This window comes from Anarhichas minor, unplaced genomic scaffold, assembly GCF_050575085.1.
Source record: "Anarhichas minor isolate MPS153535 unplaced genomic scaffold, ASM5057508v1 ptg000160l, whole genome shotgun sequence".
Taxonomy (NCBI): Eukaryota; Metazoa; Chordata; class Actinopteri; order Perciformes; family Anarhichadidae; genus Anarhichas; species Anarhichas minor.
Genome location: NW_027466606.1, coordinates 30,968 through 56,970, shown reverse-complemented (window position 1 = coordinate 56,970; position 26,003 = coordinate 30,968). Strand labels below are relative to the sequence as shown.

At 41.6% G+C, this 26,003-nt stretch overlaps 2 protein-coding genes across 12 annotated transcripts; both read left to right on the top strand.

Annotated features, from left to right (window-relative positions):
- The first annotated feature begins 62 nt into the window (after positions 1–62).
- LOC142943930 (secernin-2-like) lies at positions 63–11,296 on the top strand. 3 transcript variants are annotated; one of them, XM_076085502.1, is made up of 9 exons: positions 63–171; positions 875–1,037; positions 2,221–2,402; positions 2,931–3,130; positions 4,190–4,405; positions 4,553–4,718; positions 6,575–6,755; positions 10,274–10,430; positions 10,929–11,296. In XM_076085502.1, exons 2-8 carry the CDS (start codon positions 876–878, stop codon positions 10,424–10,426), a joined length of 1,260 nt encoding a protein of 419 aa, XP_075941617.1. In that variant the 5' UTR covers positions 63–171; position 875; the 3' UTR covers positions 10,427–10,430; positions 10,929–11,296. The 3 variants fall into 3 exon arrangements, with proteins under 3 accessions (XP_075941617.1, XP_075941616.1, XP_075941618.1); XM_076085501.1 differs by lacking the exon at positions 63–171 and adding an exon at positions 422–782; XM_076085503.1 differs by lacking the exon at positions 63–171 and having other exon boundaries at positions 954–1,084.
- An 860-nt stretch (positions 11,297–12,156) lies between these two features.
- LOC142943922 (uncharacterized) lies at positions 12,157–25,626 on the top strand. 9 transcript variants are annotated; one of them, XM_076085488.1, is made up of 11 exons: positions 12,159–12,350; positions 13,200–13,860; positions 13,949–14,050; positions 14,882–16,896; positions 18,021–18,104; positions 18,236–18,280; positions 19,791–20,324; positions 20,455–20,598; positions 21,286–22,614; positions 24,272–24,347; positions 24,750–25,626. In XM_076085488.1, exons 7-10 carry the CDS (start codon positions 19,833–19,835, stop codon positions 24,344–24,346), a joined length of 2,040 nt encoding a protein of 679 aa, XP_075941603.1. In that variant the 5' UTR covers positions 12,159–12,350; positions 13,200–13,860; positions 13,949–14,050; positions 14,882–16,896; positions 18,021–18,104; positions 18,236–18,280; positions 19,791–19,832; the 3' UTR covers position 24,347; positions 24,750–25,626. The 9 variants fall into 9 exon arrangements, 8 of the variants coding, with proteins under 8 accessions (XP_075941603.1, XP_075941602.1, XP_075941598.1 ...); XM_076085487.1 differs by having other exon boundaries at positions 18,021–18,137; XM_076085483.1 differs by having other exon boundaries at positions 14,882–15,474; positions 16,739–18,280.
- Positions 25,627–26,003: the final 377 nt, after the last annotated feature.

The window sequence follows — 26,003 nt, the reverse complement described above, 5'->3', positions numbered from 1 at the left end:
AGCCGTTCACAGGTGTGGACTGGACTCCTGTGTGAGACGGTGAGCTGTGCTTGTGGCCAGACGAGACGAGACCTTTAAGTACATACCGTTGGATAGCTCGGTCACGTGACTCTGTATCTACAACCTGCCTTCTCACAGCCGGCCGCCCGCTCTCACCATTGAATAAAAAAGGTAAACGAATTCTATAGCAGCATTCGCAGACTAGAGCTAGTTCACAGACTCATAGCCCAGAACTTCACGGTTGTACTAAACCCCCATAAAAAAGGCGGAATGACACGAAGCTACAGGCGCGTCGCTGCTCCGGAGAAAGACGGGGAGTGACGGTCGGTGTGGGCACTTTGCTCATTCAGGCCTTATCTGTATTAAACACTGATCACAAACCCGAGTTTTTAACTCCTCCTCCCAAATTAGCTTCATCCACGATCGGCGCACTTTTTGGCGACATTATTTCCGGATTGTATGCGATTCATTGTCGCAAATGCGCGACGAGAGCTACAATAGACCAACGTGGCGGTCGGATTTGTGAAGATTACAGTCAATAAAGTGCTGTGCACAAGGCTGCGACTAATCCCTGTGTGAAAGGGATGGGCAGTGCACCAGCGGAATCTGACTTTCTGCTAAAAGCTGGGTGGGGAATGGAGGGAGACTTTTCCTCTCGACTCCACACATGCACATTATGGTCAACAGGGTGTAGTCTCACTTGGGTTGAATGTCAAACGCGCTGTCAGACTCGTATGATTAGTTCGAAGTCCGATTGTGTCAACAGTTACTTGGCTGAATCGGTGCGTATTTTATATGTCACCACTTTAAACTCTCCCCCAAGAGCCACCCGGACGTCTAACGGGGGTATTTTTGTATTGTTTCTTTATTGCAGGATGGCAGAGGTTCCCATGTCATGTGATTGTTTTGTTTCTTTACCTCCTGGCTCTCGCGATGACCATGTTATTTTTGGGAAGAACGCAGACCGTCCCCGGGATGAGGTGCAAGAGGTGGCCCACTACCCTGCAGAATCTCACCCTCCAGGCTCCATGCTGGAGGTAAAGCAGTCCTGGACTCCTGCAGTCCCACACCACATCTGATGCTGGTACAACTGACTGACAACAGGCCTCATGAATCATTGAAAGAAATACACACGTTTGCAGATATACTGCATACGTCCACAGTCTGGTGTATTGCAGACAATTAATTAATAAAGATTCAAAGCATATATTTGCTCATATTACATTGCTATTCCCAATAACCCTGTCTGAACATGGTACAATATTATACAAGAGACTTGATGGAGAAACATTCATTCCTGTTCATGTTTACGGGAAAGGAACTAAAGGTTTTAACCCACTGATTAAATGCTTTCTCCTTTCCACCTCTCCCTGGTGTTGCACTGTTAGTGTAAGAAATACTGACTGATACACTGTCAGATCAGACATGGTACCGATGTTGGTGCAATGATATATAGGAACATGTTCTGTCCAGATGTGTTAATTGACTTCTGGTTTTTCTCCAACAGCTCTTTTGGCTTTTCTGTTGAGTAAAAAAAAGGGGAAAATCCCAACACTTTCATCTTTGAATGCACTGGTACTAATAATTTCAGAGTTGATATAATGGTATCTAGTCCTGCAGTTTGGGTTTTAATTGTCCAGGTTTTGACATATCTGTCTCTGAGATTTCTGCCTCAGCCTAAATACAGTGGAGGTAAAGGTTATTATGTTCTGTAAACTAAATTAAATTAAAATAGAAAATAATAAAGACAAAAGACAAATAACAGTTTTTGCTCTAGTCAATAAAAAAATATTCTAATCACGGGAATGGTTTAAATTTGCAAACCAGTTGTGATGCAAATTCATGCACAAATTCACCAATATCTGTTCTTAAAATGCAATCTGACTTCAAACTTCGTAATACCAGGAACCTTTGTCTCCCTGTCTTTTCATTCTGAATGGGACTAATGGATGCCTTAATATATCGTAGAAAGGCCATATACCTGATGGTATTGCTGCATAGAGATGTGTGAAGCTGGAGCTGATAAGATTCATTTATGTACAGCAATAGAAAGTCATTTTGACCTTTGAGTGTCACTGATGTGAAAGTGTTTGTCCAATACATCTGTGTCCGCTTTGCATATAAGGTACATATTTCACTGAAATTGTTTGTGCAGAAAGGGACCTTCATTTAAACAACAGCATTCTTTTTTTCTCAGTCTCCATTTTTTTTTGTCTGCAGTGCACATACATCCAGATCCCTCAAGTGGAGCAGACCCGCGCCGTCGTCCTCAGCAAACCTGCCTGGATGTGGGGCGCTGAAATGGGAGCCAATGACCAGGGAGTCTGCATTGGGAATGAGGCTATCTGGACCCGAGAGCCCGTCGTCCCCGGAGAGGCTCTGCTGGGCATGGACTTTGTCAGGTGAGCACAGAAAACCTTTTTGATACTGTATTGCTTAAAAACAAATCATTTTGGATTAAAAAAAAGCTTACCCAATCTCAGCAATAAAAAAATGAATACAAAAATCTTCAGAGCTGGCTGGAAGCAACCATTGACCGCATCCTAATTAAATACAGTTTGGATTTTGTATATTCAGTAGAAGTATTAACTTAATCCTTTTAGGCTTTGATCGGAAGGGTGTGTAGATTGTCGTGAGCATGTTATGACAGGTGTAGTAAATACTGTATAGCACAGTATCGCTTATCTATTCATCTCTGTATATAAAAATAGCAGTATCATTGCCTCTAAAATACATGGCAGAAGAGCGTGTAAGCATTGCCTTCAAGCTCAACTGGTCTTCACTGTTCGTTAAAAAGACACAATAAATACATAGATCAAAGTAGATACATGCTTGAAAATGAAAGAATAACATTTATAACTACATAACTAATGCCCTGTAGAGACAGACTTTATTCTTTGAAGTAATCCTGCATGACTTGTGATCATCAGACTGGGGTTGGAGCGTGGTGACAGTGCCTGGTCGGCGCTGACAGTGATCACCAGCCTCCTGGAGCAGCATGGCCAGGGGGGGCAGTGCAAGGAGGACCCTGTGCCCTTCAGCTACCACAACACCTTCCTCCTGGTGGACCGCAATGAGGCCTGGGTCCTGGAAACTGCTGGGAGGCTGTGGGTGGCGCAGAAGGTCACAAGTAAGCATGGAGGGTTACAAATCTAGGGTGCAGTGTGAAGGGTACATGTATAGCAGACGTGGGGCCAGGTTATTCTTTTGCAAGTCACAAGTACGTTTCAAGTCTTTCCCCCAAAATCCCAAGTTAAGTCCTAAACTTTAAGTTTTGAGTCCTAAAGAAGTCATAATGTGTTCTACAACCAAATGTAATGCCATTTGCGTCTCCATCTGTAATTTTCGACCCACACGTTTTGGAATTATTTTTTACCAACTGCCACTCAGTAACATAATGTTAGTTCTTCATGGTTCTCTCCTGCAACTTGATTGGATGCTGTAGCATGCAAGATTTTACAGCACGTGACATCTTTTAGCTATTCACAGAGTGAAACCTCAGGAATAGCAACGGACATAAAACGCAATAGGTACCACTTGTGCAGTAGACAAAAGCAACAAGAAACAAGTTACAATATATAAATGTGAATTACAATATGCAGCTACAAAGCACTCAGAATACAGAGTACACAGTATACTGTACAACCAACAGCTGAAACACTGACTGAGACAGATCAATGATTAGATCAAAGGCTTGTTTTGCATTAGCAAAATGGGGTGACATTTGTAACCCATCTAAACAAGTCCAGAGTCACTGGAGCCTCAAATATGTATTATCCAGGGTTGAAAATAGTTAAAGTAAATGCACTATTTAATCTTGTTTGAGTAACATTTGCAAAAACTACAGTGCCCATCTCCATTACGAAATTACTGATCAGGCTGTGGCAATAAACCAAAGACAAATTAAAGATTTTCTGTAGTCACAAATCACCAAAATCAGTCACGGCAATGCATCCAGTAGTTGAGATTTTTCAGTCCGGACCTCAGTTGTGGAACAACCAGCAGACCGCCTCTCTCATTCCTACAGCCGCACCACTAGCATGGCTGAAAGCATTTTCAGGACAAAGACTAAACCAGACAAAAATTATGCATGGGGTGCTCGGATGGTCACTCAGCCATTTCAAACACATTGCACTCATAAGTAGGAGACTTGCGTCTTTACATGCTAACAGCCACTCTCTCTTCTCAGAGGGTGTGAAGAACATCTCCAACCAGCTGACCATCGGGACTGAGGTCACCGCAGAGCACCCAGAGCTGCGGGGCGTGGCCCAGGCTCAAGGCTGGTGGGACGGTGAGGGGGAGTTCAACTTTGCTCGGGTGTTCAGCCCTGAGAATCCACCTGCCAGGATGGAGCTGGCAAAACAGCGCTATAAGGGAGGCACAGAGCTACTCCAGCAACATGACGGTGAGGGTGGTCAAGTCCTACATTTCCCAGAATGCTTGTGGACACCCCCCTTTCAACATTACTGTCCATGCAGCATTCAGTGATAGGTATAGACAGTAGTGATTAGTTACAGTTTCTGTGTCTCTCCTGCATTGTCTCTGGTCTCAGGCTCAGTGACGGCAGCGGTGATGATGTCCATTCTGAGGGACAAGCCCAGTGGTATCTGCATGGATTCTGGAGGTTTCTGCACCACAGGCAGCATGGTATCTGTCCTGCCCAGAGACACCAGCATGCCCTGCATCCACTTCTTCACTGCCACCCCAGACCCCTCCCGGTATGTCTAACTAGATTAGAAACATCTGTTAAGACTATAATAAACCATGTATATCACAACATATTCAGGAATTAAATTATAATTAGTCTATTCTGTCACACTTTATAGCCACCTACTGGAAACACAATACTGTAGTAATCCCTTCACATGACAGCTTTTAAATGTGCTGTTCTAAATAACTTGTGTCTTATGCAACACTTTTATAATATAGGGAAACCTCTTTATCACAAACTGTAGCAAATTCAACTCTTGTTGAAAGGTTTTAGCACTGATTCATATTGTATTTGCGTGTGCGCTGTTCTGTGTGCTGTTCTTTAGAAATTCTCAAAAATCAGGGAAACAAAAGGGTAAAATATATGAATAACGTATTATTTTATGTTTACATCTGGCCAAAAATAATGATAAGCTCAACGCAACTGATTGACCTAGCTACAATATCTTTTTCAAAGCTTTGTTCCAATGTTATGTATATCTTTTAAATGTTACAAAATGTGTTTCACGGTGCCTCAGTGGCTGTTTAGACACAGCTGTTTCACATCAGGCACTCCCAACAAAAGGAAACAAACATGTTCTAAATGTTGACATTTCTATTGTTACACCCACTGCATGTCATTATAAGGAATGACAAAAGTAGAATGTTTTTATTACGGAGGTTTATATCCACTCACCTTAACCTTCTCGCAGTTGACTTTCCAGCTTTCACTAACAGGGCAAGGACTGGCTTCAAATAGCACGCCAGTGCACATTGTAATCAAAACGTCTACTTAGTGAGTTAACACATTCCAAAGTTTACAGGCATGATTATTTTCACTGGAAGCAATTAACAATCACGTCAAACCTGAAACACACCCTGACTGCCTGACTGGGATTTGACCTGAGTAAAGTTAGTTAAACAAAACAAACAAAAAGAAAACTATTTTGCCCCAATGGCAAAATCCATATCTTTTCGCCCACTATTGGCTCACTCAAAAGAACCCTCCCAAAAAACAACAAGCAAACAACAAATAAAGTCTCACAGCAAGAGCAGCTAATGGACCACTGATGCTCTGCAGAGAAACAAATATTAACAATCTTAAAAAACGCTTCATAATAATACATGACATACAGATTAGATGTTAAATATTACATGACTGAACTTAAGAAAACCTGAAACGTCGGTCTACTTTCCTACCGACTACCAATCGCCTTCAACCCAGCAGGGAAGGCGGGTCTGAAATACATGAAAACAATTAACACCAAACATTCAACAGGATTAAACACTGCACAAAGAAAACAGCCTTAAGCCTACCAATTTGTTCCTGCACTCTTGTCTTCCCTCCACGCCAACATGACATCCACATCACTCCACCTGCCTGAACCACGTGCAAACTGTGTTCTTCCTGCAGGTAGCACTATATCTGCAAACTTCACTATTTAGAAAAAAACATCCCTTTTTTTCACTTGGGGCCACCTGCCACATTGTTATATATTCTAAATTGTGGGTGTATTCCTGGTGTGTGGTGGGTTCTGTCTGGGGAAAAATGGAAGTAATATGTTTTAACTTTATGGCATCAGAAACAAAGCTGTTAGCATAAGCAGCAATAGGTACATAGAAAAGACAGTGAAAGGCTAAGAAAAAACAAAACTAAAAGTGGCTTATATGCTGATTGATCAGTTGAAGCTTTAAATTAAGTTTAAATTTCCTGTCATTGAAATGTCATTTCAATTTTAAACACAGACATTGAGAAGGTGTTTCAATGCTTATATTCTTTCCCTCCCCATCTGTAGCTTTTCCTGCATTCTGTCTCCACTTTGGGTCGAACGGAGTTTCTGTATCTGTCTTTTTCTCTTCCCTGTCCCTACTCTTACCCTGGTAGGTCTGTATTCAAGCCTTTTATCTTCTCGGACTTTTCTACCCCTGTGCTGAGGGTGGTCTCCCCACAGTTTGGCCCAGACGACCCTGTCAGGAAGCAGCCTCGCTTTCAGAGCCAGGTGGACCGAAGACATGACCTGTACAAGGCCCACCAGGTGGCGCTCAGCACCATGGAGACTAACCCGGTGGGCACTGATGGATGACCTAGGTCAATGATTGTGATGTGCAGATCCTGGCAAAGTTGGAAGCTCATTTTCATTTCAAAAATACATTCAAAGCAGAATCAATTATATTAAGAGTGGAAGTTGGTCAGTTGTTGGTGATAAATTACAGGCGAGTCGCACACTGACACACTGACACTCCCAGAGCAGAGCAAAACACAACAGGACCTCACAGTTAGTGCACACAAGACAGAGTGTAGACTAAACATTAACACACTACAAGTACATATTCAAAACCAAAGAGCAGGGTTTCAATCACGACTACCTCATGACCTCACGGGAGGTATTCGTACTTCAAAACAAAGTGACAATTTCCATTAAAGCCATTCAGCTGACTATCATATGTTTTAACCAGCGATACTACATACTTGCTTAAAGCAATGTTTTTTTGAGTATGTTGGGCATTCACACTGAAAAGTGTAAAAATTACAGGTGCACTGTTTGGTGGCATCCAACAGTGAGGTTGCAGATTGCCACCAACTGAAACTTCTCCCGTGTGCCAAGTGTGTAGGAGATCTACAGTGGGCGACGTGAGTCAGTGTTTGGTTTGTCTCTACTGGGCAACTGTAGAAAAATGACGGGCGGCTTCGTATGTACAGTGGGTACGGAAAGTATTCAGACCCCTTTAAATTTTTCACTCTTTGTTTCATTGCAGCCATTTGCTAAAATCAAAAAAGTTCATTTTATTTCTCATTAATGTACACTCAGCACCCCATCTTGACAGAAAAAAACAGAAATGTAGAAACTTTTGCAAATTTATTAAAAAAGAAAAACTGAAATATCACATGGTCATAGGTATTCAGACCCTTTGCTCAGTATTGAGTAGAAGCACCCTTTTGAGCTAGTACAGCCATGAGTCTTCTTGGGAATGATGCAACAAGTTTTTCACACCTGGATTTGGGGATCCTCTGCCATTCTTCCTTGCAGATCCTCTCCAGTTCCGTCAGGTTGGATGGTGAACGTTGGTGGACAGCCATTTTCAGGTCTCTCCAGAGATGCTCAATTGGGTTTAGGTCAGGGCTCTGGCTGGGCCAGTCAAGAATGGTCACAGAGTTGTTCCGAAGCCACTCCTTTGTTATTTTAGCTGTGTGCTTAGGGTCATTGTCTTGTTGGAAGGTGAACCTTCGGCCCAGTCTGAGGTCCAGAGCACTCTGGAAGAGGTTTTCTTCCAGGATATCTCTGTACTTGGCCGCATTCATCTTTCCTTCAATTGCAACCAGTCGTCCTGTCCCTGCAGCTGAAAAACACCCCCATAGCATGATGCTGCCACCACCATGTTTCACTGTTGGGATTGTATTGGGCAGGTGATGAGCAGTGCCTGGTTTTCTCCACACATACCGCTTAGAATTAACGCCAAAAAGTTCAATCTTGGTCTCATCAGACCAGAGAATCTTATTTCTCATAGTCTGGGAGTCCTTCGTGTGTTTTTTGGCAAACTCTATGCAGGCTTTCATATGTCTTGCACTGAGGAGAGGCTTCCGTCGGGCCACTCTGCCATAAAGCCCCGACTGGTGGAGGGCTGCAGTGATAGTTGACTTTGTGGAACTTTCTCCCATCTCCCTACTGCATCTCTGGAGCTCAGCCACAGTGATCTTTGGGTTCTTCTTTACCTCTCTCACCAAGGCTCTTCTTCCACGATTGCTCAGTTTGGCTGGACGGCCAGGTCTAGGAAGAGTTCTGGTCGTCCCAAACTTCTTCCATTTAAGGATTATGGAGGCCGCTGTGCTCTTAGGAACCTTGAGTGCTGCAGAAATTCTTTTGTAACCTTGGCCAGATCTGTGCCTTGCCACAATTCTGTCTCTGAGCTCCTTGGGCAGTTCCTTCGACCTCATGATTCTCATTTGCTCTGACATGCACTGTGAGCTGTAAGGTCTTATATAGACAGGTGTGTGCCTTTCCTAATCAAGTCCAATCAGTTTAATTAAACACAGCTGGACTCCAATGAAGGAGTAGAACCATCTCAAGGAGGATCAGAAGAAATGGACAGCATGTGAGTTAAATATGAGTGTCACAGCAAAGGGTCTGAATACTTATGACCATGTGATATTTCAGTTTTTCTTTTTTAATAAATTTGCAAAAATTTCTACATTTCTGTTTTTTTCTGTCAAGATGGGGTGCTGAGTGTACATTAATGAGAAATAAAATGAACTTTTTTGATTTTAGCAAATGGCTGCAATGAAACAAAGAGTGAAAAATGTAAAGGGGTCTGAATACTTTCCGTACCCACTGTAGATAAAACGGCTCAATCAACAATTCTTATTTTCAGATGATTATACACTAAAGAAAACATACCATTTCTGCAAATAGATCCCTCTAAGTGCTACACACTGTTCCTTTAAGTACATGTTGGCTTACAAGTTAGTATAAAAGTTCATTATTAACCTTGCAAACAGTAGTCTGAAAAATCAATCCAAAAAAATAATATAAATATGTTTCTCTCCTGTGTTTAGGAGAGAAGGTGAACAAAAGTGCTTGCCAAGATAATTTTTCTGTTCCTTAAAAAAATGAATGTGTGAATAGATGGGGAAAAAAGCTGCCGGTTAGATTTTTCTTTGTTTGTCAGGATCATTTTCTGTAAAGTGTTTGTTGTTTTAATACTAATTTCAACGACAAGAGGCCAAAGTGCACCTCTACTCCACATTATAAATAGGACTAAACACATTCATGTTTTCCCTAAGAGCAAATACATTTCTAGCGAATAGAAAGATATGACAGTAATGTTACATAACTTGCAAACACGTAATATTAGTGTGAGTATTACAACAACCAACACTTTTTTCACCTGTCAAATGTATTTATTTTCATCTGCTTACCCAGATGAAAGAAAAGTAACCTTTTTTTTACCTGTTCTTGAGTCATAGACAGGAGATAAGTCTATTTAGATCAGACTTATTTTTCTCACTTGCCTCTCAGGGCGTCTGTAATTTTGTAAAGTTAGTGAAGTTTGATTGGCTGTGGCATTTCAACGTTTGCTTGATGTATTTTGGTGCATGGATTTCATCATTTTATATTTTGTACAAAGTAGTTAAGTGGATAGATTTTATTTTTGCAAACTTACTGCGGAACAGTATACTCAGGCAATTAGTCTATACATTTTGTACATCATCAGTATGGAGTGTGGAATTGAAACACGACTGTTGCCTGCTGTGTGGGTGAGCAACAAGAGTATGTAGACACCCAGATTAGCCTGTCGAGTAAATGGAGGTGTATGATAGCTGGTGCTCAACTACTGTCATTTAGTCTGCATCTCCCACCACAGACGCCTGGTTGAATTTCACTCAGGACTTTCAAAAGGCTAAGAGTGAGATCTGGATTCTCGTAAATGTACGTGATATTAAATACAAGGACTTGTCCATAGTTTAGGATTCAGTTCAATGACTCCATTGCTTAAGCATGTTAAAACATACACTATGCAAATACTATTTGACCCAGTTCTTACGGTTATTTTGACATCTCTCTGTCTTTTCCTCTCTGTGTGTCAGGACGAGGGTTCAGCTGTCTTTGAGATTCTGAGGGAACTGGAGTCGCAGTGTCTGAGTGAGATTTCAGCCATACTGAGTGGAGAGATATCAGGAGAAGAACTGGGGGACTTGTTTTTTGATTCCGTGGACACAGAAATAAAGTTCTACCAATGAGGAGGTGGGAGGCTTCAGGAGCTGTATGTGATGTTGTACCGTGCATGAATGTGTTCCTGTTGTGAAGGGAAAACTTTAGACTGCAACTTGGGAGCGGAGAAACTCAAACCCTGAAGAGACGATTACTGTAATATAGTGATAAATATCCATGACTATGATAGAATAGACTTTCAGTAGCAATATGGATTAAAGAATACATTGGGTCTGGACATAAACCAGTAAAAAATTGTATAAAAGTAGGAAGAGTTGAGCTAAAGTCAGTAATTTCCATGTGTTGTGTTAACTTATGTAGGGTCCTTGCATGACTTAAGAACACACTAGATAATATCTGAATCAAACACAATTAGATGATGATTTTTAAGATAATTTCTGCTGCTTTAACACCTTTGCCATTTTTGCGTGCAGAAATAGAAGTAGCCCTGTGTGGAAATGTGACTGTGTTCCCAGCAAAGCTCATTAAGTGCTTAACCTGTGTGCTGTGTTCAACTGTTGTGTTTTACAGCGCCCTCAGGTGGACATCCCTAACGCTAGCAGAGTTGCAGGAGAAGGCCCCCGGTCTGTTGAAAACCCTGTGTTCCTCATCAGATTGGGCTCTGCCTCACTCACACAACACACGTCCATGATTAACACAGACTAAATGTCGAAACTGCTCTGATTGGAGCAAATGTATCATCTGTATCAACCATGGAGCAAAGAGTGCACCTTTATTCGTGAGTATAATGATGTAGACTACACATCTATGTAGAGCTGTGTGAAGTTGCACAAATGCAGCGTGGCATTTGTTTAACATTTTTGTTGTTGTTGCAAATGAATGGGTTGTCATTTGATGGCTACCTGTAGGGAAATATCTAATAAAGAATGTGGATAGTCTGTTCTGTGTCTGTTGTGAGCTTCCTGGCCACTGTATTTGTACGGCTGTTGGTATTGGTAATGCTGGAGTACGTCTCCTTTACATTTTCTCTGTCTCAGCCCTCTGTCCAGACTCAAACAGCGCTTTTGACAGCAATACACAGCATTAATATTAAGAATTCAACTTCTGTCTCCATCCTATTTATTTTTATCATTACTCTGCCTTGCTTGAAAGAGAAGTGGAGTATGCATTATTTGGGGGATTTATGTCACTACTACCTCCCTGACATTAATTGCAAAGTGATATAAAGTGGGTTTTTATTTTTGATTTGTCCAACTGCTTCATGTATTGTATTCAAGTGTCCCATTCAAGCCATGGCAGTATAATAGTCCCCCTAAGTGCTACACCCTGTTCCTTTATGGACCCGAACCTAAAACTGCTAAAAGGCATTTGGCCATTATTGATTTTATGATTTACACTTGTGCTTTTCCTAATGTGACATGTCAAAGTGTCTTCTATAAATACAAACAGGCCGATAGACAGTTACGCATTACTTCACTAATAATGTGCAGCTCTGTTTAAATTGTAAAATGTAACACCTTTCTTGAACCATAAACGGTGAAAAACCCTGGAGCTATATGACAGCAGCCATAGTGGCTAATTTGCTTTTCTTTATTTAACTTGCAGGGGGATTTTTGGGTGGATTTCCCCTGTAGCATTAGGTTGTTTTCAGCCTATCGGCTGTTTGACACTCCAGTCCAATAGGTGGCGCTAATGCGCCTATAAGCTAGTTTACCAGTCGCCAATGGATGAACCCAAGGAAGAAGAAGACGAAGCATTATGTTCGGTTGTTCACACTCCTTCCAGGAGGTGGCGGCAATTTAAATCTCTGTGACTGTCTAGGAGGGTAACATGACGGCTTGGTGGTGAGCGAGGTACACCAACTTGGCGACAAATGTTAGCCAAGTGCTAAACTATTTGTTGTTGTCAAGCCTTTGTCATATTGCCGAGCCTAGTTTCAGCATTTTCATCTGTCCATCCCCTTAAAGAAAGTGGGGTCGTCCAACGGAAAAGGTAATTTAACGCCAGGATGCTAACGTTAGCCAACGCTGTTTTGATGATTGCTAACCAACAGCTGCTCCCTGCACCTTAGCTTCCATGTAACAGTTACACCAGGACGAGAGGGTAAATGTGTTGATTCTAGATGGAAATAATTCCCTTTTTGATGATAATAAATTGTGATTTTTCCTATTTATATACTAGCAAAAGCTAACTAACGCAAGCAAGATACACTCTGCTACTATGTAGCAGGCTACCTAATTTACTAGTTAGCTAACAACCAGTAGAGCTAGCCAGCCAAGCTCATGTTAACGTTAGATCTGAAGCTACTGAGGCTAACTTCTCCATTAAAATCTTATGTTTCAACACTGGACGGCGGATAATTGTACTGAATTATGCGCATGTAGTTGAAGTCAATCGTTGTTTCTGTAATCTGGAGTGAAAATCTACTCATTTTAACTAGCGTTCGTTCATGATTTGACACCTGCTGACGATGTTAACGACCAATGTTTCATCCCCTCTCAACATCTTGCCACATTTGAAGATACATTTTACTTTTGGTCCCCTCTATGAATCGCATAATAGTTATATGTGCTTAAATATGTTGTATGACTTTTAGGGATTCCTTCATGAGCAAGTGTGACGGAGAGTTTTTGGACTAAGCATGGGCGAGAGCAAGTTAGGGTGTGCACATCCATGCTATGGTGTCACTTAAAGCTACATTAAGTATGATTCAGTCGTATACTGTTGGTCCTCTATGTGATTATTCAATATGCATTATCTAGGTTTGGCATATTAATCTTTCTGAACTCTTTAATTCGTGATTTCAAAGCTATTTTTCATTTTGTCTTTTTTTCGCTGCAGGCATTGACATCCACTCCGCTGCTGGAGTTGCTGTGAGATTATGCAGTCAAACAGGTCTGAGCACAGTCACGGGCGGCAATACAGCGACAGAAGTTCAAGGCTGTGGGACGACTATGATCACAGACGGGAAGAAAGGCATGAACCTCACAGAGATGTATCGCAGGATTCCTATCAGAAATATGGTGGAAATGCAAAAAGAGGCAAAAAGAGGACACGCAGAAGTATAGAGTACAGTGAGTCGCTTAGGATGCTGTACAGCAAAGACTCATTTAACAGAGACTTGAGCAGAAAGAGCTCAGCGAGGAGACTCATGTCTTCCCCTGATTGGGGTACTTTTGAAAAGAAAAGGCAAAGGTTTACAGAGGATGATAGAGATGATAACAGATACAGGCTTGAGCCTGAGGATGATACAAACAGGCTGTCACCCGACAGTTTTTCACGTGCACACGTGACCAACGACTTTAAACAAATGCTACCACAGGAAGAGGATTTCAAATACAGGAAAACACCTCAAGACTCCAGACACAAATATGTGCATGAGGGGTTCACCTATAAGCAACAACATGACAGACAATCGTCTGGATATTACAAAGATAGAGTGGGTCGTGAAAGGAGCCGAGACTGTTCACAAGAGAGGAAGCGATCGCGAGATCGCTCTAAGGTTAGTCACAATGTATTAGTGTCACTGTAAGGACGGTGAAAGCTTATTTTTAATGTAGTTTAATAAAATGTTCCTCTGTGTCAAACAGAGTTATGTCAAACCTAGAGAGAGGAATGACAGCCCCTCTACGGATCATGAGGAGCATCTTCAAAATACAGCAAGGTTTCCATTGAATGGATCTTGTGGACAGGTGGGTTTGTTACCTTTATCCTCAGTGACATGTGCACCGGATTTCACTTGGGGTACAAATAATAATAATAATAATAATGCATTCAACACACACACACTTTATAAATAAGCTACCCAGCATTAAATACAGTAAATAAAACTAAGTCCACCTTTACCAGCTGCAAAAATAAAGTGATGAACACATTTATTAAATAATATAATAATATGATACATGTTATTCTGAAATGGCCCCTTCCAAATAATGAGTACTTTTGGTACTTTTAAGTATATTTTGATGCTAATACTTTTTGTACGTTTTACTCAAGTAAAATCTTGAATGCAGGACCTTTACTTGTAACATCTCTATTGGTTATCTGGTGATACTACTTTAACTTAAGTAGAAGTTCTGAATACTTCTTCCGCCACTGCCTTTAAGTTGAATGTTTTTGTGTTCCCACTATTGATGCCTCCACTGTAGGAACTGATTTCGTAGTTAAGTGAAGGATTGAAAAACAATTGCAGTATTTGATTTTTGTAGCATCTCCACATAAGATAGGATGGATATGTCATTGTTAGACCATGATGTGTGGTCATAATATACCCCAAATATTAATGGTAGAGTGTCAAAGAGAAGGACGTCACCGTAAATGTCTTTACAAACCGGATCACTGTGTCCTCCAGCTACTGGAGACAGTTCCTGAGCTGTCAAATCATTACATAGTCAAAGTGATTTGTGTGTGTGTTTTTAGTTTCTCATAGGTGGTAGTTCCATATTCTACACATTTATTTGTCAAATAAATAATGCAGATAGTGTTTCCATAAACTGCGGTTGCTTCTGTGTGTTTCCCATCAGTTTTTTGAGAGTGACGTCACCAACCAAAGTCCTGCTGTTCCTGAGCAGAAGTCCCTCATGGGTTTCCAGCGCTTCCTCAATGTGCTCAACAAGGGTGTGAACGTCGAAACGCTCACCAAGATAGTGACTCAGACCTCCACAGAAGTGGGCGATCCACCGAGTTCTACATCTTCTTTCGTGAATACTGATCATCCCTGGTCTCCCGGTTATGCCGGAGGGCAACAGGGAAGCCACCAAAATACCAGACACTGGAGTGAGAGCGAAGGATTTCAGAGACGGGCTTCTTCACAGCTTCGTCACAGGTCCTTCAGCCCAAAGGGGCGGTCTCTGTCTGATGAGAAGTCTCTGCAAAAGAGAGACGGAGAGCAAAGCTACTCCAACAGTAGATCCAGATCTCCCGCAGAAGAAGAAAAGACAACACAGACACCTGAAGATGAGCATAAGCACAGGCAAATGCAGGATGTTTTGCAGGCCATTGGCATGAATTTAGGATCCGAGGAACTGGGCCAAATGTCCAATCGGATCCAAGAGCGGTTATATGGAAAGAAGGAAAGTGACCGCCATCGTAGAGGAAGCAGGGAAAGAGATACCAGGCAAGCGTTTTCACCACGACCACACAGTAGATCATCATCATCATCATCCAGCAGATCTAGTTCCAGCCCGTTAAATCAGGAATATTACAAGAAAAAAGACTCCTATAGCACTCAGAGTGATGTAGCCGAGGTACACCAAGTACAGGTGCACGAGGGTGTTGAATATGGCCAGAATAGCACCAGTATCACTTTACAGGAGAGTGACGAATGTGAAACTTACTCCAAGGAAAGCACGGCTGCATTTCCTCAAAATTCGGCATACACTTTCTTAAAGCCATCTCCTACACCTGTAATGCCGATGTACCCTCCAGTAAACTGTTCATCGCTGCCATACCCACCTCCTCCTAACTTGCCTCACCTTGGACCCAGGCTTTTCTGGCCTCCCATGCCTCCCTTCTTCCCCTCCCCCCAGGTCCCACCTGTAAGTATCTTTCCAGCAGTACTGGCTGAAACACAGCACATGAGTCATCCCTATTCTTACTTCCCGGGTATAGACCCAGCACTGTACCACTCGGAAAAATGGAAACCACTGTCAAGGCCCCGCTGTTTGCAAGTCATTAAAACCAAACAGACCAAACAGCCTGGATGAAGACAACTGCATAGGTTAAAAATCTGACTGATATAGCAAAAACAAATTGTCTTTTCTCTCTGGGGAATAGTAAAATATCTTCATAAAATAAACAGCTGGGCCTTCACAGAGTTCACCAAAAAAACAACACGAAACACCCATTGATGAAATGAATATTGAACATCTGCAAGCATCCTGTCCGACAGCAACAAACAAGGCAATACATAACACGGACAAGGAAATAAACAGGCCTCAGGTTTATTGACATACCTGGAACTCTGTCCATTGCCCGCCTATTGTTCTTACACCCGAAACACAATGTCACTCCAACGAGAACCACTGTGGAAAAAAGTGTTTATTGATCTCTGAACATTTAGTTTTCTTGATTTTGTTTTTAAAGCCATGATTTGATACATTAGAATTTTTGCTGAGGTTATATTTGTCAACAGAAGTCTTTTTGTCAGAATTATCATGAAATGGCATCATGATATTTCGATCTTCAGAGGGTTTTGGCCAACACATGATCTATAAAATGTGCTGTGCTGTACTCTTAGTTAAGCTATTTTCTTTTCTCTTTTTATACACATGCAGAAAATTATGTAAATATTTGAATAGCATAATATTAAATGCAATGATTGTAAGTAAATTGCTGAGAGATGTTTAATTGCACCAATTTTTGTTGACTATATTGTGAAGAAAAAAGCAGTTCTCAGAAGAAGGAAACGTTGGATGGGACCGTCACGTACAACATTTAAAACGACCCTCCATGGCAGGCAGCACAATACATTCAGTTATTGAGAAGACTGCAACATCAGAGTGGGACCAATCAGGATCTTGGAAAACAACACTGCATGGTTTGGAAAATTGTTTAATTTTAATTGATCCATTTCTATACCAAGCAGGTTCACCATACATTACATATATTATCGCATAGTTTGTATAGATACCATTCTAGACAAACGATGAATAGGACATGTTAATGATTTTAGACTTTGGTGAGAGGAACATGAGAACACACACCTCTCTACATGAATGGAGCTGACGCGGAGCAAGTGAATAGTTTTAACTTCCTGAGAATCAGCATCACAAACAACATGACATGGTCATCACACAACAAGAAAGCTCATAAATGGCTGTATTTCTTAAGGAAACTGAAGACGGCAAAGCTCCTGTGCTCCAATTCTTGTTAGCTTTTACAGAGGATCAATAGAAAGCATTGTTGAGGTATCCACCAATAATGTCCGAGACACGCTACACCCTAGTAACTATCTTGGTGTTAAAATAATGAATACGTCAGTTGATTAGTCGATTTAATGTAACTATGATTAAACAAATACTTGTATCGAGGAGAAGGCTGTAGTGCTGGTGCAAACTGCAGATGAACTCTGATACTCTAAATGACACTTCTCAGCCTGTGGGGGGCGAGAGACAAGACAAAGAAAGAACGTAATGACGGTATCATAGAGTTTGAGCATCTGGCTGACACTTACATCGTTCCTTGTATTCCCATACTGTGTTGAGATGGTTCAAGGATGATTTTGATTTAATGTGTGACTTTATATCCTTTATCAAAATATAATCATGTGAGAATTATAATGCTGAATATATGTGTAAGCAAAATTAAATTAGTCAGTTAGTCAGAGAGACACCCTGTTCAATGGGGCCTATGTATTGAAGCATCCTGCGCCACACCGGGCAGGCCGTAAAATTAGTGAAGTATAGGATAAACTATCTGGGTAACATCAGGCACATAAAATGTGCATTGTATCCTTAAGGCATAGAACACGGGAAGATACGATGAGTACTTGTTCTCGAGGTCATAAAGAAGGGGGGCAGGCGGTCAGAAGCATATATCACATGTTCCCATTACACCCCTTCCTCAGAAAAGAGGGGTTAACGGGGAAGTTGTCTAAACTTTAAATTAGGCCTGTCAAAAGTTAATGAATACTTGTACTGTTTCGTTAAATGATCTGAGAAGGACCTGTTGTCTACCATATATGGACATGAAGGATGGAGAGGAGAGGAGAACGAGGCTTACGTGAAGACCGAGTTGATGACTCCGGTGAGGTGCATGCTCTAGAGAATTTGACATTTTGTAAGAACTTTTCCGATATTCAGTTTTTGTAATTCGATATTTTACTTTTTGTGAAAACCAAATAAAACCGGTCTGTATTTTGTGCATTCCGACCAAAGTCCAGTGTTGCTCATCTCTGTTGGGGTTCCCGTAGTCGCCTAAAGGTAAGAGTGCTCTTCTCCTGCGATAGGCTGACAGTAAGAATTTAGATTAGACATAGAATGTAAATGTTATTGCTGTTAAAACATAAGGATAAGATAAGTGTTGTGATTTACTAACTCGGTTGGCTCAGACCGATTTCATAGCTCTGCTATGAAAATTGATAATTGTTTTTCAATTTGTGTAGACTTAGACTTTTGATGAGAATTGATGTTGAAGCTCTGCTGATGTATCACATGTGATGTTGCAGTGTTGATGATAATGTTTAAACGCTAGCGGTTGTGTATTGAGAAGCAATAGGAACGTTAAGTTAGGGGTGTTAGGGCCAGGGTCTTGAAGCTGCACTTAACAACCAAGCGAGGTTCCCAACAACACAGGGTTCCTCCTCCAGGGGTGACTCAAGAGAGCGGGTCCACCCTGGTGTACATCCAGTCCTCCCACACCTATTGCACACACACACACACACCTAAATCCGTTGATATCCGGCTGTCGGGGAGACCGACGTTTTTAGCCTGAAATAAGTGATACGACGGTGGCTAGTGGTATTTAGTTATCCTGGTTATCGCCCCTCTAAGCAGGCTAGGACGGCCTCGCGTGTAATTTTGGGGGGTGCGTTCGGTTACCTAGGTCAGAGGTTATTGGACAAGCCGTCTCCCAGCGCTCCGTGCGGAGGTGGGGGAGGGTATCGGTTACGCAGCTAGGCTGTACACCTTTTCAGCATCCTGACTGGAAACATGACAAACTGGCATAGGATGTGCACATGATGGTACCCATCTACCGATTGGTGTCAAGAGGGGCCAGCGAAGAGCCCAAAGGATATTAAGACATTGCCCACCTCAGCTACAACGTGTCCACCCTGCTGCCTTCTGGCAAGAGATACAGAAGTATCAGCAGGGATACCACCAGACTTCAGAGCAGCTTCTTTCCTTTAGGCTGTTAGACTCCTAAATTCAGCCTTTACATTTATGTTATTTCTACTTTTTAAATGTTTTTCTTAGGTAGCAAAATTGGACTACAAACTGCATGTCGTTGCACAACAATAACACCTTGTAAATGGCCTTTACTCATTAGCCGAGTTATCACTGTGGTGTCGGTACTCCCTCCAGCAGGGGGCGCTGTTAACATCCACTTTTCAACACCACCGAAGCAGTAACAGCATTCTTAGCCACTCTTCCTCACTTCAAGCTAATTTTCAACACTAACGAGTGTCCTTACCTATTCCTGAAGCTTACTAAAGGTCAGTTTTGACATTTCGCTTTTCAAGAACATCGTTTTCGAAGTAACACCCCCTAAAATAACAACCCCTTTGTCCGCGATTGGACAGAGGAACGGGCAGTTTGAGTCGCAGTAGTAGGTAAACAATCTGTTAGCTGCGAGCCTAAGCTATCTAAACACAGTGTTTAACTTATCGTTACCTGTTATATCACACCATCTTACATAGAGTTTGGTTTATGCACACACAGGTCTGTTGTGAATATCCCACAGTGATCTCTGCACACTGTTTCTACTCTGCAGAGTGCACTGACTGCATACACCGTGAGAGAAAGTGGCTGAAGGATGAATCCACTCGACTGGGATCACGGTGCTGTTCGCTCATTCCAGAGAAGTCTGAGTCCAAATCACCAGAATGATGTCTACAACAGCATGGAGAATGCTTCAGTCACCAATGAGGAGTGGCACACTTTCTGCAAATATGCAAGACGGACTGCTGATGAAACTCAAAGCAGCATGGGATGGGAGGAACTCAGTCTTCCCCTGCACAACGTTTACACTCAGGACTCAGAAGTTGAGGACGCAGATGGAGAAGCCCTTGAAATGGATGAAGAGGATCCAGAGCTGGCAAGAAAGCGGAAAGAGCTGAGAGAGATAGAGGAGCAAATACTACTTAAGAAAGCTGCTATTGCCTTGAAAACAGTTGAACCGTTTGTGAAGAGCACAACGTCTCCAGACTTTTCCTGCAATGAATCAGCATCATGCATCGGTGCAACTCTTAGAGACAGGGTGAATTTGATTTTACAGCAACAACATCCTGCCAGCTGTCTGTCAAAGGTGAGTAATCAGGTAACCAATCTGCTGCTTTAGATCATTATTTTACTTTGAGAATCAGTGTTTACAGCTTCAGCTGTTTTCCAGATAATATTATAGTTTATTGTATTGCCTCGTTTTTTTTTTTTCTCAGGTCCGTTCACCCAAAGAGAGAATGAACTCATCCCGCCTGAGCAAAGACGGTCTGCTGCAGGACGACCATCCTCTGAAGCTCAGAGTGAAGGCACTAATGAAGCGGAGATGTAGCGATCCATTTGTTTTGCCAGCAAGCATCGAGGTTTGTAATGTTATTTGCAATTTTGGTTGGTCTTCTGTTTGATTAAGCACCCTGGTGAACCCCTAGGTAAAGAGGGGGTAGAGGGAGCCTTTTGACTGCTTGTCGGTGGGCCTTGCCTCAGACTCGCATCTCCCAGAGTAGCCTTGATGTTGATGTGGCTGTGATCCCTCGGCAGCCTACCTCAACTCCAGTCAGACCATTGCTTTCCAGCCATGTTGTTGAGCGTCGGCTGCAAGCTCAGCGTATCTCAGTTTCTTGCGCTCCTAGGCCTCCTCCACTGCATCCTCCCAGGGCACCGTAAGCTTGATGATGTAAACGAGATGGAGGGTTTAATCCCAAATTGTAATTTTTGTGCTAGCTATACCTTCCGTCCAAAAGGACCAAAATAATGGATGATATTTGATGTCATAAATAATCTCATACTGAAATCAAGATTTCTTAACAGACGGTGCCTTCTATAAATCAAAAAAAGTTATTGGGTTGTTTATTTTAGTGATGCTACAATAGGAGGTTTTGATTAATTATTGTTCTTTCAGTATAAAATTGTTGTTTGGTAAGAAACTTGGAAAGAAAGTGGATAAAAACATACAAACTTTCAGCAGTTGATCGTCTGGTTTTAATTAGTTTATGTCTTCATGAATTGTTTTTAACAAAGAGTAATACTTCTGTTAATCTGATTTGTCCCAGGTCCCTGACCTCACACCACCTCCTTCCAGCCCAAGCATTACTTCACCAGACAACGAGAACAGCGTCAACGAGGGTTTCCTGCGCTTCCTCAGCGTTCTCAACAAAGGAGTGGACATGGACTTCCTCAGTAGGATTGTCAACGATGACAGTGTGGATCTTCCTTTGGGTGAGGAGCTCCTCAACATTCCTGTTCCTGGCGTAGAGAACAAGTCAGATCCAACCCTCAGGAGAGAGAGCCAGCAATCGGATAGTGGAGCCTCGCTGCCGGGCAGCTGTGGAGAGAGGAAATCTGACCCGCCCAGTCAAGAGAGATCCCTCAGTGAGAGACTTTCCCCACCTAATGATGACGAGAAGAAGAATGACCGGAGTCGATCCAAGTCTCCCTCCGCAGTGAAGCAGAAAGAAGAAGAAAAAACAAAGGTGGACGAGCAGCGTGAACAGCTCCAGAATATTCTTAAATCTCTGGGGTTGAGCCTGGAAGTGGAAGAGATGAGCAAATTAGCAGACCGGACTCAGGAGAGGCTGTATGGGAAGAAGCATGAAGACACAAGAGTAGAGCAGGAGAGTCGGCAGAGGGGCTCTCAAAGACATTACAGTAACTGCTCCTCCTCCTCAAGATCAAGCTCTAGAAGCAACAGTCCAAGCCCCTCTCGCCGTCGGCGCTCGCGCAGCAGAGAACCGAGACGAAGGTCTGAACACAGCCGCTCGAGAGACAGAAGGGGAGATGGACTGACACGCCATGACGGTAACGAGGACAGCAAGGAAGAACAGAGGTACAAGGACGAAGGCGAAAAATACCCCAAAGAAATCTCTTCTTATCAACATCCGTGTCAACAAAACCATACGTATACCCAGCCAGATAACAGTTTGCCCCAAGACTCACTGTACACTGCCGACCACAGTGGCATCAACAGCGCTGATTTAAGTTCTTACTGGGCACCTACTCAGGGTGCCATTCCTCCCTTCTTTTATACTAGCGGGCGTCCTATTCCACAAAACACCTACCAACGCTTTCCTGGCTCTGTAGTGGCACCTAACGTGGATTACCCACATCAGCGCGGCTCTTTTGACATCAACCTATTTGTGAATCCAGATCTGTCTAAGAGTGAAGGCCAAACTGGATCTGCTTCAGGCAGTCGCTGCCTGCAGGTCATCAGCACTGAGCAGCCGCAATTCAATATATGGAAGAGACAACGACAACTGAGAGAAATCCAGATGGTGGAGAAGGTGGAGGCTCCACAGCTTAAAGAAGATGACACTAAAGCCGAGCAGTCGGAAGAAAAACGACCGCCAACGGACAAGGAAATTAAAGCGAACTTGAGGAAAAAGGTTGGTGGAATGTTGGTTTTATCAGCTTCCTAATGCATCTAATTTTGTGAAGTTAGATAATGGAGGTTTTGTCCCGTTCGTCTGTATGCTTGTTATCAAGATATATCAACGGAGTATTTCACTTAAATCTGCTGAAAAGTTGGGCCATGATGAGCTGAACAACAATTGATGCATTTCATTTGTGGATCAGGGCCCATATTTATCAAGTGTCTCAGAGTAGGAAATCACCAATGATTCTTAGTGATGTAAATGTTTTTCCTATCTTTAGGACGAGGGGGCGTATTCATAAAGCTTCCTAGTACAAGGAGCTGCTCCTCGTGACAAAATGCTAAGAAAAATCTTAGAATCAAAGAAGAAAGAGAAAATGGTGGAAAGTCACAGATGTAGGAGAAATATTCTCTAAAACGCTGAATAACAGTAAATTAATGAAACGCCACAGATGACATCGTGCAGGGAGAATGTTTGTGGTGAATTTCATTCGAGGTTCGCTCACTTCTCCAACCCATCGCAATAATGCTGTAATACCAGAAATAAAAGTGATCACAACACTAAGATATCTGGCAACTGGATAAATGCAACGTCACTACTTATACAGGCTGTCCAGCAATCACAGAAACGGGTGAAAGCTGAGCCATTTTCCCCCAGTAATATTAAATAAATTACTAGAATAACCAGCATGGTAAATAAACTATCAGCATATGAAGAGGCTACTGGGCAAGTAGGCCTAAATGTGTTCATCAGAGATGTTCATTTCATTAAATAGTATTCAAATTACACCATGTCTGAATAGAGACTAGCTTCTATGATTACGCCTATTTTTCACTTTCCATTCTATGACCATTATCATGAAGAAAGCTTCTAATGGCGATGTGCCCACACTCCCAAGCAAAACCATCGCTGTGTGTGCAATATGCACAATACATGCAAAATGAAGCACTGATGGAGAAAATGGATAACTGGCATTGTAAAACTATATATATATTTATATATGTAAAACTATGGATAGAGCTGACTAGTGTATTTTACTGAGCTGCATCAAATGATTGAGTCTACAAGTTTATATTGTATACATTTGTTTAAATCATGAACACTTGCCAGTGTTATAGCCTCAGATGTATTTTTGGTTAATTTGATAATGTTAGATAAAGCCACTTAGAAAACGTGGCATCATGTTATTGCATACATAACCTAAATCACTCGGTTATCTATTGTCTACAATATATTATCATAGATAATATCTACATATAGAACCTATACGCAAAAGAGTGGTGCTGTTTTCTGCTTATCAAATGTTTCCGTTGGTATTTGAAATTGAAACTGTCCGAAAACTACAACATGTGATCATATTTTTAACTTTGCTGCTAAAAGTGTTGTAAAATGGCGATGTCACAGAATGTCAGTGTACGGTAGGTCCTACTATGAGGCAGGAGGGGTTTTTCCTTAAGAATGATTCTGAGATGCTTGATCAATCTTTAGGATTTCTCAACATTTTCAGAAAGGGAATTTAATGTTTTCTCATAGAGTACCGCACCTACGTATGACATTTTGTTTTTTTTACACATTTATCCTGTTCTTGTATATGCCGGCACTGCTACAACAATGTAAAACATGAATTATGTTCTGTATTGTTCAACCACTTCTATGCTTTTATTTCAAGCTTGAAGCGTTTAACCAGAAGATGAAGCAGAAAGTCACACAGCCAGCCAACTCCCTCTCCCCTCAGACTGGTTGAAGTAAGTAAATCACAGTGTGACGTTACAGCGTGTGACTTCATCAATGAATAAATGTTCCCGCTTTGGACTGCTTCTGTTTCGTAAGCACTGATCAAATACAATGTTTTTCCTCTGCAATGATTCATCGGTACCTATTTATGATTCTACCAATTTAACATGAAATACGTTAAGTTATGTTATGATGCTCCAGTTGAGGGATAAAAACAAATTCCAACCAACAAAACGTCACAGAATGTCTCTTTCTTTCTCACTTAAATTATATTGTGATAATATAGAATTAAATGTCCATTAGAAATTAAGTCTTTATTAACTGCACAATGAAAAAAGGGAACTTTGTCAGCAGCATTGAGTAACTGTCATTCGGTCTCACGTCTTTTACATTTTTTTCTCCTTTCTCTGTAGACGTGTGGATCGTCATGACGGATAATTTGAACCTGCTGTGAGCCCCGACGGACCATGTGGATCATGTTCAACATTCATTATTTACACATGCAGTTAATGGTGTTACAGCGCCATTTAGTGTTTAGTCATTTCCAGTTTTGTACTGAATCATCCTCAAACTCTAACAAGTATATTTTATCTTTCTCAAAAGAATATTTTTGTGCCATTAATTGCCGATTTGGGCTGAGACGGGTATTACCCGTGTCAGCTCCACATTTCTGTGAATATTACTACTTTGTAACTCTGTTTTTAAACGGCCTTTTTTTCTTGGTGCTGTATAGGCTACATTTGATTAAACAAAGTATGTTTTGCAGGCTTTCTTAATCTGTTGATGAATATATATTTTTTATATTAAAAGTGTCAGGTGCAGGTCATTCAAATTGCTTTTCCAAGTGAAGTCTTAAAAAGTTAGTAGTCGATACTAAATCGGTGCAGTTCTCTTTCGAGGTCATCCACTAAAACGAACAAAAACAACCTCAGCGGCAATGTCTCTTTCCAGAAATTGTGATTTCAGTTTTTCAAATGTGTCTTTTGGAGCTTTGAGCACCACAAGCCGAGTGCCATATAGTCCCTGAAAGAGCCATTTTGTTGTTTTTGTTTTTGTACAACCTCCCACCACATGGGGGCATAGTGCCGGTGTAAATCAGAGCACAGGTAATATAATCAGTGGGGTCTTTGGACACAGGTTGTTGCTAATAGGCAGAAGCAAACAGTTTTTGACCGTGCACATTTAACGAATGTAAATGTTATGATTTATTGGTTAATGGAGAAAATGGATAACTGAAGAGAAAGTGGTGGAACTCTGATTATGTGAGAAATAAAATGCCTATATTGGAAACTGGACTTCGTTATTTATGGCATGCGTCAGAACAAACATTTCAGCAACCGTAGTGACTTTTTTATTGGGAAGCAACGGTCACTACAGTCCCATTATATTCAAGAGAAGGCAGACATTTCTACAGCCGATATCTCCGAAACAAGGCAACTAACAGTAAAAATCTATTGATGGGAAGAATATGTGTTTTTGATTTTGGGGTGAACTGCGCCTTTAAATTACAGTAGATTATAAACTGACAGTAGGAGATTCAGTGTAACTATACAATACGGTTAGTCTATATCCATTTTTAGGGGCAAAAATATAGTCATTTACTTTTAGGAAAGTTTTCAATAGTCTGTTTAAAGTGATTGTGTACCAAAATATGAATCAATGCTGAT

Excerpts from the sequence above, each read along its gene's own strand:
- LOC142943930 (XM_076085502.1), top strand. The coding sequence starts at position 876 with ATGGCAGAGGTTCCCATGTCATGTGATTGTTTTGTTTCTTTACCTCCT. Across the intron at positions 1,038-2,220 it reads CTCCAGGCTCCATGCTGGAG|TGCACATACATCCAGATCCC; the intron begins GTAAAGCAGTCC and ends TTTTGTCTGCAG. Across the intron at positions 6,756-10,273 it reads GCACCATGGAGACTAACCCG|GACGAGGGTTCAGCTGTCTT; the intron begins GTGGGCACTGAT and ends TCTGTGTGTCAG.
- LOC142943922 (XM_076085483.1), top strand. The coding sequence starts at position 19,833 with ATGAATCCACTCGACTGGGATCACGGTGCTGTTCGCTCATTCCAGAGA. Across the intron at positions 20,599-21,285 it reads TTTTGCCAGCAAGCATCGAG|GTCCCTGACCTCACACCACC; the intron begins GTTTGTAATGTT and ends GATTTGTCCCAG. Across the intron at positions 22,615-24,271 it reads AAGCGAACTTGAGGAAAAAG|CTTGAAGCGTTTAACCAGAA; the intron begins GTTGGTGGAATG and ends TTTTATTTCAAG.